Raw genomic sequence first — 12,153 nt, forward strand, 5'->3', positions numbered from 1 at the left:
GCCAATGCTCCTATCTGAGCAAAAACATATTGCAGTATGCTTTGTTGTAGCTTACATATTGAGCAAGGCATCCCTCCCTCTCTTGCACAGTCTTCATTAGAGAGCCTGAGAGGCCAGGCTGCAGGAGGAGAGATGAAGTGAGCTGTGCTATTGTTGAACAGAAGATTTAAATGTCTGGCACTGCTGGAGGTGTCAGATTCAGTGTGCAGCATCATTGTTAAAGACAAATGTTAAAATGAGCTTAATATGGCTTGGAAAAAACAAGAAAAAACTGAGCCAGAGCTGTAATGATCACTGCAGTGGGAGAACACATACTGTGTGGTTGTCCAAACCACTATAATGCCTTTAAATACAATTTTGCAGGTAAATGTTCTCATAAGTGGTTTATTGTGTCACTTTTTATATAAAATGTACATGTTTTCAAAACCTCGGAATCTGGTGACCAAAGGTCAGAGAGGTCGCACGTTATTCAGCAGCACCTATCATATTTTTCATCATTAAATATTATAACAACCCCTTCTTTTCCACTGCATTCTGAAAACTGCATACTGATACAACTCTCTCGCCACTCTGCATTTAACTAGGAGAGTATATGAGGTGTAAGATTTAACTATCAGCAAGCTTCCAGTGACTTATGCTATGTAAGCAAGTTGAAACGCTGTAGAAAAACCCCAGTGTTCGCTGTTGTTTTCACATTGCCAAAAGATGAATGCATTGCGTCACTTTAGTTGGAATATTTTCACATTTTAGCATGCATACCCCAACACTGTTTTGTTAACAGCTGAGCACTACAGTTGTCTGCTTTGGGTATTCATACCACTCACTTACTTTCATATTGAAGACACAGTGCAAGAAGTCATCCGTACACGATGCACCACAAATCATATACATTTTTTCTGTGGCCGCTGAAATGTTTTGATGAGTTTAAAAAATATTTCCCGGTCTGCTGCGGTATTGTCAAAGGTTTACTGTTCACTAGGTCATAATAAAATATGCATGCTAAACCATCTACAGTATATAGTATAACACAGTAAAATGCTGCTTTAAAAGGCCAGAGCAAGTTACTTTGTGACTAAGTTTGTTTTGTTCCATGAAGCTTGGCAAGATGTATCCCAGCTTTAAGTACTGTAGGCAAAGTGTGGGCGATGGGCAATCAGGTCTTAGTGAGGGGGCGGAGGTTCGGGGTGATTTTGTCATTTGTCATGTGCGCTAAGTGAGTCAGTGAAACGGCTGGAGAGGATGGGAGGTGGCTGCAGGCTCTGTCGCTGTGGTAATTGTGAGTCATTCAGCCTCAGTGAGCACAGGCCCTAGGCCTCTTTCCCAGCAGGGAGTGTGGGGAGGGAAGCGATCCTCACAAGCCTGCCAGCTCCACAGGCAATAATCAGCCTGTTACAGTGACAGGTACACCGTTTTAACCCCTTTCCCCTGGTGACAGAAGCACACTATTGCCATTATACAGCACAGAGATCAGGGAGCCACTTAACTGAAATCTGTGCTGCAACTCCTACAGAAGCAGGGGACTGGTGACAGACCAGTGTGTCAACCAAAGGATGTTGTTCCTAAATTAGACTCGCACTTGAGTTTATACATTCAGACTTAACTTGCTGAGTGCAGTTATTCTACTGCAACAGCAATATGTTTTACTTCAAAAATGTAAAGAGCTATAGACTATTTTGTCACTTTTCTGGCAAAAATGGCAAAGCTTTTCAGTTTTTCATATCATTGTAAATTTTTATATATTTTTGTGCATTAGATAATTCATTATTTGCCTATAATCAATATTTTTATAATAAAGAATGGGCAAAATGACTACTTAATTTGAAAGGGGCACCATCTTTACTGTTTTGTTTTCACTCACTGCTCTCACAGTGTAGTTCTTAGTTGAAACAGGCAGTTGTTTTCAGTAAAAAAGCTCTAAGAAGTCACTGTGCACTACCTGTTCAGACACCTACAGACAGAGACAGTCAGCGACCAGCAGCTGGGGAGACCAAACCAGGGCTAAAAGGAGTCGGAATATGCCAATATGACACCAAATTAAAGCCAATGTTGCTCTGTATTTGCTCGATGTGTATCTAAGCAACTGTTTGTTGACAAGTTAGCCGTATGACTTAGCTACTGTTTTCACTTAAATAAATAGAGATAATATGCGGATGCTGTATTTACAGCTTGTTCCTGCCGCCCCCAAGTGGTTAGAAAGTCAGGTTTTGCAGGTTTAATATGTGTATATGCAGATTAATCATACTGAAAACAATTGTTAGTTAAAGCCCTATTGGGGAATTATTTTTGATTGATCTATTGCAAATGTAATAAAAGCTAGCATATTTATTTTAATACATTTTTACTCTGATATATGTATCCCAGTAAACACTGATTAGGTTAGTTTCAGGGGAAAATACATTGTTAATTCTAGTTTAAACATAAATTGGTTTGCCAAAATTTAACTTCTTTTGACTTCATTTTGAAATATAATAATTTAAACGTAAAAAGTTTTGTTCTGCAAATCCTCAAACAAACACTTTTAGGATGTGTATGTCTTTGGTGTGATGTCTGTTATGAGTTTGAAATAGTATCTTATGGATGCATGATTGAGTATGTAAATTGATTGACTGATTGGTTGATTGATTGATCGATACAGAGAATCTGCCTGTGGAGCCACCCAGCGAGGCTGAAAGCATGTGCTCATCCTGGGGAGCTGACAAGTTCAATAAGCACTCCATTTTCCTCTGGCTGTTGAGTTGAAATCTTCATCTCTAATATGACATCAATTTTTAATTAAAGACCCAGGCAGCTCAGATTTCTTAAGTGTTCGTCAATGCTTTATTCTTTTTCTTTTCCTCTGTCTCCTCTCTGCGTCTCCAGATATAATATGCTCACTGCATGAGACTCCTCTGTTACATGATTAAAGTCTGAAAATGGCTGTGCCCTTATAACTAATTATTCTTCTGGCTAGTGTAGATCCAAGAGGAGGTGAGGGAGAGAAAGGTAATTTCACAAGAAACAAGCCATTTGACTCGTAATGAATAATTTACTCCGGCTTCTTGGGGGTCACTGGAGCTTAGATCTGCAGTGGGTGAACAAACTCACAACACTGAATCTTTTTATTCCAAATTCTTTTTTCCGATCTGTTCTTTCTTTCTGCATCCTCCACCTGCTTTCCCAGCTCATTTTGGACAGATTCAGCTGTGTGGTCCCAGTGGAGTAGGGCTCATTTTGTATGCTCAGAGAGAAGCCGGGCTCTGAATTGGCTATCAAATTTTTACATTATAAGATATTGACAAGTTGGCGGTGCGAGTAGGGTGGAGAGGGGCGGAAGGGGACGGTGTCTCCCCAGTATCTCCCCAGGGAGAGTGGGGAGAAAGGCATGGGCTGATGGGACGGAGCTGATTAAAGTGTTGCTACAGTATTCACACCTGTCTGGTAAAAACTGGAAGGACTCTACAATCAGGTATAAAAAGCTTCAGTTGAAGTCCAGGAGCTTGAAAGCACAAATACCTGAACGGTTGCCAGTTTCAATCCCCAACAAAAACCCAAATGAATTATGCTTTCTTGTTCATTAACATGCTCTTAAGCGAGGCTGCTTCAGTAAAGGTGCTAAGTGGTCAAATCAAAAGACGATGGTTTGTGCAGCTCCCAGCTGGGAATGTGTGTAACTGTGTGAATGAGGCTCCGTTCACACTTACTGTAGCACTAAAAGGCAATGAATCTTGGGATATGATCATAAGTGGACTTTAAATACAAATGTGGTTTCACCAAGAATGGATTGGCAACATTTAGAGATAGGCATATGTGTTCACATTTATATGGTGAACACGAATGCACCCCTGATTGCTTTGAAGCTCAGTCTAGTTTCACAGGTTGCATGCAGACTACAAACCTTCAAAACACAGTTTATTTGCATAGGCCACACAGCTCAGACAACAGTAAATTACCAAACTGACACAGCAAACGCTTCTCTAGCTGAAGTCCAACTTTTTTCTGTATAGCTGCAGTCTTTAAGCTACATATAAAACCAAAAGTGAGCAGGGAAGTGAAATCTGATCACAAGTGCTTACTTGTGAAACATTTGACACGCATCCTGACAAAAGGTTTAAACTGCAGTCCTTCTCAACTGCACAAGAAACAACATTGTTTAAACTCTTTAAACAACCTATGCGTTAAGTGACAAGGGACCACTACCAGTCGGATGAATAATAACTGCCCTCTCCAGAAAGTTATCCATGTCTTAGTGAGGAAGTTGGTGGATGGGTGGACACACAAAGAATGTGACACTGTGGTCTGTCTCCTACCAGTAGTCAATGTTTGTTTCTTTTAACCATGAACACAATCTTTTCATTAAAGCAGCTGCAAGGAACAATCATGTTGTGTTGATTCTGGTAGCCCCTATGCTAGTGTTTCCGCTGTCTCGTTTTATTTGATTTCAATGGGAATCCAACCCAGTGACAGGCCTGAAGAATAACTATATAGAAATAGCCAATCTTCTCGCTGATGATCTTGTTTGCTTGTGTGGCTTATATAGAGACATCAGTATAAAATTGAAACTGTTTCATAACCATTTAAAAACTCCTTTTAGTACGGTTAACCTTAACCAAGTAGCTACAGTTGCCTAAGCCTAACCAGACCTTAACTACAAAGGAAACAGTTGAGAAACTGCTCCTATGTATAAAAATAAATCAATTTAGTACTTTAGGTCAGCAAACCGTTGACATATAGAACATATAGAACACAACAGCTCTTAATAGGGTCATGGATAAGTGCATGAAGGCTGACATTTCCTGGAAATAAAGGTTGAAATAATTGTCTAGTCATTTTTGTCTTATATTCTACAGCAAAACATTCTCAATTCAATTCAGAAAATCATTATACTCTGCAAGAAAGGTTTCTATTTTCCATTTATTACACTTGAAACACTTTTCTTTCAAGCTCAGCCAAATTCCCTGATCCCTGTGGCTGCTCACTGCTTTAATTGGAAACCCCTGGTAAAGACCCTCAGCGGACCTTGACTGGCCATGTGCACCACTCTGACCCTGAAAATCACTGTACCGTCACTGGGCAGCACGCTGGTGAACTGCACACTAGATGTTCATTGACGCAGAACAGACTGTTTACGGATTGTGAGAGAATTGAGAATATAAATGGGCTTTTGCTCGACCGGTCTCATTCTGGTGTGGTATCCAGCAGCTCCAGTCACACCACGATGAGGTCAGCATGAACCTCAGAGCCTGCGGCATCAGAAAAGCTTCGGTTTCCTTTGGCGTTAAACAACACTGACAGCCTGGTGTTCCCCCTTCAAATAAACCCACGTCCCCTGGTCCCACATCGCCTTTTCTAATATTGTTTGGATGCCTACAGATCTTGAAACGTTGAAAATTTCATTCTATATTGACACTTTCCATAACATTTTCACAATGCAGTAAAACAACTTTTACTATTGTCAGTTCCAGCAGAAGCTCGCTGAAATTAAAACGTCTGTTATGGATTTTCCCATCCTTAGTTATTCCTCTGTGTGAAAGTCAAGTGCATCTTTATCTGGATCCCCTGGGAGTTATACCCACTCATTCTACCCAAGGCTACGAGTAATTTTTCTTTAAGCTGTGCACTGTAATCCACCCTTCACTATCCGAACAAGCAGACAAACCTACAGATATTCTTCCAGGATTTGCTCTGTCTCCCCTGCAGTCTCCCAGAGAGCAATGCCACAACAATAAATTGTGCTGGTTTTGAGAAGACAACGTATTCTGTCTTAGGACAGCTCGGCGCTTCACTATGAAGGGCTGTCAGTGTGTCAGGGAGCATGCTTTCTCTCTGTCTATCTCTCTCACTCTCTCTCTCTGTCTGTCTCTCTGCTGGGAGCCTGAGGGGGAGGAGAGGAATTCGGGGTAGAGGTGGAAAAACAGGGCCCCCCTTACCCCCTGGCTTCCTCAGATGGTGGCCACCGGGGGTGCACCTCTGGGGTCACTCTTGCTGTGGTTGTGCATAACTCAAGCTGCTTTACACCACAGGCAGGAAGCCACAGAGGTTGTCCATTATTACAGCACCAGTACTGCTCAGCCACCACTTCTTCATGTCTATATATTGTTTTTGTATCTGCTTATTGTTGGGTTATTTATTTGATTCATATAAAAAATTGAAATTAATGTAAAAAGTCTGAACAAAATAAGTTGAAATATAATGACAATACTGTTTGACCAGATGTGCTGGCAGAGCCAAAAAAGCCAAATGTAGGCTGAAGCTGGGTGTTTTTGAGTAATAATGTATAAACTGAACATGATGTGCAGTTTGTGGATTTAGAAATCACTGGAAATGACTTTGTAAAATGGGTACAGCTGCAACCAACAGCTATTTTCAATATTGATATTTTCTTGAATTTTCTTAAGTAATTTAATTTACTCTATAAAATGTTCAATACTCAATTTACTTGTTTTATCCCACAAACGGCCCAAAGATATTAATTATAATATATACAACGAAAAACTGCAAATCGTCACATTTGAGAAGCTGGAACCAGCAAAATAATTTTTGCTTAGAAAATGACCGAAACTATCAAATAAAAAAAGTTGCTGACTAATTGTTTAATTGACTAATCGTCGCTGCTCTATAAATGGGCATCAGTGTGTTATACACAAGATAAAATTATAAGTAATATCTTTTGTAAATGATAAAGTTTTTGCAGGTGTGTATGGTGTGTTATGGTGTGCTATAATTCAGCATGTATCTTATTTTCTTTTGCAATTTAAGACAAAGTCATGTTAATATCTTTCCAGCTAAACTTGTTATGCATCATTACTCCAAGGAACCATGCTGAAGTGGCTCTCAAACTCACTATCTATTAAAACAATTACACTCTTGGTTTCCCGAATAAAATGAAATGAGTTTTCTTAATATTGAATGAATGAAAGTATATTTAACTTAATTTAGATATCTGATTTAGTTTATTTAGTTCAAGTGTTTAATGCTATTTAAACAGGGGGTGTTGGGCTGCTCCTAAATGAATGGCTAACAAGGGAAGAGCATATTATTGTGCTGCTGATGATGAAGATGCCACGACCTGATAATTGTTTCTCTCACATCACCCCCCTATGATTCCTTATGCACCCGCAGGGGGAAAGTACAGGGAGATGTCATCAGCAATAAACCTTTCTGTCTGCTTCCACTGTGGTTGTGCAGCCAAATCCTCCCTTATGATAGAAATTTGACAATTATGAATGAGTTTTGTGTTTCCTGCGTCTGTGTGGGATGTGAGGTGAAGAGCAGAAGCTTATGAGCTCTGACATGCACGTTGCAACAATGATGGCAAAGAAGAAGACTCAAGAGAGCGAGAAAGCCCAAAAAAATAAAAAGTTAAATTAGTATTCACTCTGCTGCTGCTGTCTCACATTTGTGTCTGCATGCAATATATGCTGTATCAGACAGTGAGTTTTTTCTATTTGTTTTCTCAGGATTAAGGTAGTATTTCTGCTTAGTTGGGGATGTATCTGGTTGGACAAGGTCAGTGACCCTGCGAGGAGGACAGGTATCTAAGAAACATGAAAATAAGACTTTGTGACAGGCCACAACAGAGAGAGGAGTCTGATGCGGTTAGAATTAGCGCCAGACAGCCACTGCATTGTAATCGTACACACACAAATATTCAGGTTTTCACAGTGTGTGTTTGTGCATTGTTGCACCATACTGTTGAGTGGTGTTACAGGCAAAGTACAGGCAGTTGTGCTTAGATTTCCATGCCTTTTGTTGTCTCAGTTGTTGTATGTTGCGATTCAATGTGCCATTGCTCTGTTCAGCCTAATCACGATCCCGTCTTTGTCATGAAAGGAATTTTGGCTCTGTGAAGCTTTCACTGTAAGAACATGATTTGTTTTTAATTGACGAGCTGTGTTAAATACCAGTAGGTAAGTTTGCTGATGGCAAAGTCAAATGGAGGATGATGACAAAAGTTTAGAAATGGAAAACATACTTTAACAGCACAAGATCTTTATTGTCAATGCAAAAAAAGTGACGTATTTTCTTTATATTTTCAAATTACCTATGTGCACAAAAAAAGAGTGTGGCACATGAACCTTCGAATATGTATGAATGTCTTCACCAAGATTCAATCTGCAAAGAGTGGTATTCTGCGCTGAGCTACAGAGGTGAAATTCAGCTATCAAGCACGATGGCCCGTGTCTGCATCTGTACTGAAAGCAATCAGAGGGAGTATAAAGCCTCCCTGTATCTCATGGCCACACAGAGGCTACCTGAGGCTCATCCTTTCCAGAAAATTCTTGTGTGAAAGAGCAGCTGCAAGCTCAATGTGAGCATGTATGAAGGGTCGAGAGCGCCTGCTTCCCCAGCGATCTTTACCATATGAAGGTTGCAGCATGTGCAAGGTCAGAATACCTTAAATAATGAGCTCTTTTGTGGGAGTGCACATGTATTAAGTGCACACGTGTATGCCTCCTTGTGGATTGCTGAGTGAGTAAAATTATAATTTATTTTTTAAAATATACCTATTTGAAATCACACTTTAACCATGCATAAGAGCAAAAATGTACTTCTATGAAAGGGTGTGATTTTGTAGTAATTGCAGGGGGGAGAAAGTCTGCAGTTTACTGAAGCAGTTGAGTTCATGGCCTGTCCGAGAGCACTTAATCCCTCTATTGGTAGTTATTCATATTGTTGAAGGAGGGAAGAGCACTTGTTGTTCACCTCACACCTCCCAGATTTCACCAGCTGGCCTGAGGATTCAGATTGTCAATCTTGTGCTGTGTGCAGCCACACTGCTGCAGTTGTAATTATAGGTGGATTATGTGCATTTTCTTGGATGTTTTTGTGCAAAAGGTAGAACGAATCTGTGATGACTGTCAATGAGGTGTATAAACCTCTGAGTCAGGTGATTAACTTAGTATTTTTGTTAACACTTTATCTACTTTATTTACACCTCCTCTCGATTCATTACACCAAGCTGTATCTGTCCTGTCTATTTTCAATGTGTCAACTTATATTTTATAGGCACCTTTTTTTCCTCTGCATATAGTGTGAGCTGGCATCTGCTGCATCTGTTCAGTTATTAATAATGTCCCTACAAAGGCTTTCACATTAGAACTGAAATGATTAGTCAGTTGACAGTACGATAATCAGCCACTATTTTAATAATCGATTAGCAAAAATTCCGTAAAATATTTGATGGTTCAGACTTCTTAAATGCAAAACGTTGGTGCTTTTCCTTTCCTTTTTATCTTTGGTTGTTATTGGGGGGAAAAGGAAGCAATTTGAATAGGTCACTTTGCGCTCTAGGATGCGTGTATTTCGGTCTTTTTATAGAACGAACAATTAATCGATTTAATCGTGAACATAAAAAGCAGATTACACACCTTGGCTCTGCTCACAAGGACACTGAAAGGACACTAAATATCAACCTATCCTCCTAAATATTCCACAGATTATTCTCTTGATATATGCATATTAGCCACTTAGTTCACTGAAACAAATCCAGTCAGCCTGCTGAGCATCACAGATGAAAAATAACTCAGACCGCTGCCAAAAATAAACATAATTTCTCAAGCAGTCAATTATACAACTGAGATGGTTTATATTATTCATAACCCTCCAATCAAATACAGAGAATAATTAACATTTGAAACACATCATTCATCACATAAACAACAACCAAAGTGGCACCTTGTGTTAAATAGTCCTCTATATAAGTAGTCATTTGCAAAAGGCCCCCTGAGACCTAAACCCTCTCTGCGAATTGTGGAGCTATTACAACAGAAAATCATCCAAATCGAATTTTAATGCATAGTAGGCTTATAAGATTATTAATTGCGGCTCCGTTGCATAATAAAAAGTTACTTAATTTATTAATTGCTCCATAATTTATCAATGTCACGGGGCTAATGAATTACCCAAGATCTCCTGCTGAGGGATGTCATGTACGTTTTTCATAGATACATGGTCTGGAGAGGGAGAAAAAGCCCCAATTAATTTCATTATCATTAGCCACAGACCTTTTGGGTTACAATAGGCTGTAGCCCTGCAGCTCTCAAAATGCTCCCAGAACCAAGACAACACAAGAGTGAGTGTTAAGCCTATTATCCCACACTCTTGTATCTAGTTATACAACGGCTGAAAAGGCGCTCATCCCCCATATTTTAAGTCAGCGTGTGGTCTCTTCTTGCTCTGATCTGATGAAACAGCTCCATCTCAACTAAATAAATCTGTATGTGTTTAGTCTTTTACAACCTCTTCCTGTTAGACCTCACATCACCAAAAGGGCCATTACTTTACTTTGAGCACCTGAATAATACCTTAATATGAAAACCACAAGGTCATCCTTGAAGGGATGTCAACACAAACGGGTGCATCAAACAAGCACTCAACCTCACTTGAATATTTCCACTGTACTTTATTTAGTTATTTTAGAGCATGCTCATTTCCTGGGCCCTGTGATACTCAGCCCAGGGGTTTCCGAGCAGAAGGATGTTCAAGTTTTCTCATGTGAATCAAGAGCTAATTTCTCATTAAAGGCTGCTTTTTAATAAATCTGCAAGCCAACATGAAAGAGGAGTGGGTTGGTCCAAATTTGATTGTAAGGTTATGTAATGGTATTCACTAAGGCTTCAGAAAAAGATCATGTCTGGATATTAGTGTGGGTCCTTAGGAAAGTATCATGCTTTACTTATGTATACTGGAAGTTTTTACAATTCATTCATTATTAGTTATTTGAATTAGAGAACAGAAATTGGTTATTCTGATGAGAGGTTTCACTCAGTCCAAAGTTATCACCTCACCTACAGTATAAATTCTGTATTTAATCATATCTGACATAAAGGTGAGAGTCTAAAGACTTAACAAAAAAGAGCCACATGTCTCATCTTTCTAAAGATCTTTGACATGAAAAAGTAGTCCATCCCCTGTCTCAGGGATGCCACATTAAATCTCATGCACCCTGTGTCTCCCTGCAACTGTTTGTAGCAAATAATGTGAATAATAAAAACATATCTGATAAAATGTGTGTCTGGTTTAAATTCCTTATTTTAAACCAGATGCGTAGGCTACTGCAGATAAACCCACTTTCTTCAGATTACATACAATTGTGTATGCAGTTTAATAGACTGACACAAGCTTTGATTAAGTATACACATAGCATAAATATCAAACTGGTTAAAGCTTTAACATTATTATTTTATTAATGCTTTTGCAGTGTTTGTGTCGCCTCTTTTCTTGGTTCGGATGAACGTGGAAGGTCACCTGCCTGTAGTGTAATTGATTTTCGACACGTGCACTTTTCGTGTTAATTATTGAGGTGAAAATTGTTACTTTCATGTTCAGTTATATGCTTCCTAGTGTCCCAATAATGTAGAATTAATGACTCCCCATAAGCGCAGAGAAGAGCACACTGATGATGGACACCGTCGGCACAGTGCGCTCCGCACGTTGCAAGCACGAGTGTCCGCTGGGAATAGTGATGCACCCGCCGTACCTGAGTCCCTGAACAGGGTGAAAGTGAATTTTTACTTCATAATTCTAAATTAGGGCCTAAACAACACAGACTTCAGTATAAAAATGCATTTGGGAGCACAGCGGGCGTGAATTATCTCTGCGTCTCTGCAGGAGACACAAGTGACCTGCACGTCTGGTAATTTTATCATTTTGATCAGCATCATCTCAGCTATCGGTTACCATTCCCACATGTTTGTCCTCGTAATTTTAGTCTACTTATATTCGTGAGTTTGGAAGTTTTTTTTATTGCAAACGGGTTGCAGACTCCTTACCGGCGCAGGTACGAGGTGTTAAAAGGTTATTAGTAGCAAGACACGTAAAGACTACAGTGTGACTTTTCCCCACTCCCACTCTCTTACCAAACAAGCGGTTCCGTTAAGGAGGAGTAGGATGAAGCCGCGGTTGGGACGCATCATTCCGGCGCGTAAAACCCACAGCTCCCCCTCCCCGGTAGCAAAAAAAGGGAAATTAAAAAAACTCCCGCACACGGGCTTTTCCTCCTTCAGGAAGATGCTCTTCCTCCGGCACCGGATCCCTCTCGGCTGACGCACGGTCCCATGTCCAATACAGGCTGAACTACAGCTTCCACAAACCTAAAAAAAACACCCCGCTGGAAACCACTTGGAGGTCCCCCTTTTTTGTCTTGTCTTTTTTTTTCTTCTTCTTCTCACCAAT

The 12,153-nt window shown here is 39.9% G+C and overlaps 1 protein-coding gene across 1 annotated transcript in view; it reads right to left on the bottom strand.

Annotated features, from left to right (window-relative positions):
* LOC118323492 (neurexophilin-1) overlaps positions 1-11,894 on the bottom strand; it is a 14,894-nt gene extending 3,000 nt beyond the window's left edge. The window contains exon 1 of the mRNA XM_035655466.1: positions 11,838-11,894. Within this exon, the coding sequence (XP_035511359.1) occupies positions 11,838-11,894 (57 nt within the window). The remainder of the gene's footprint in view (positions 1-11,837) is intronic.
* Between the last annotated feature and the right edge of the window lie 259 nt (positions 11,895-12,153).

This window comes from Morone saxatilis, unplaced genomic scaffold (assembly GCF_004916995.1).
Source record: "Morone saxatilis isolate NCDOM2014 unplaced genomic scaffold, NCSU_SB_2.0 Contig14, whole genome shotgun sequence".
Classification (NCBI taxonomy): Eukaryota; Metazoa; Chordata; class Actinopteri; family Moronidae; genus Morone; species Morone saxatilis.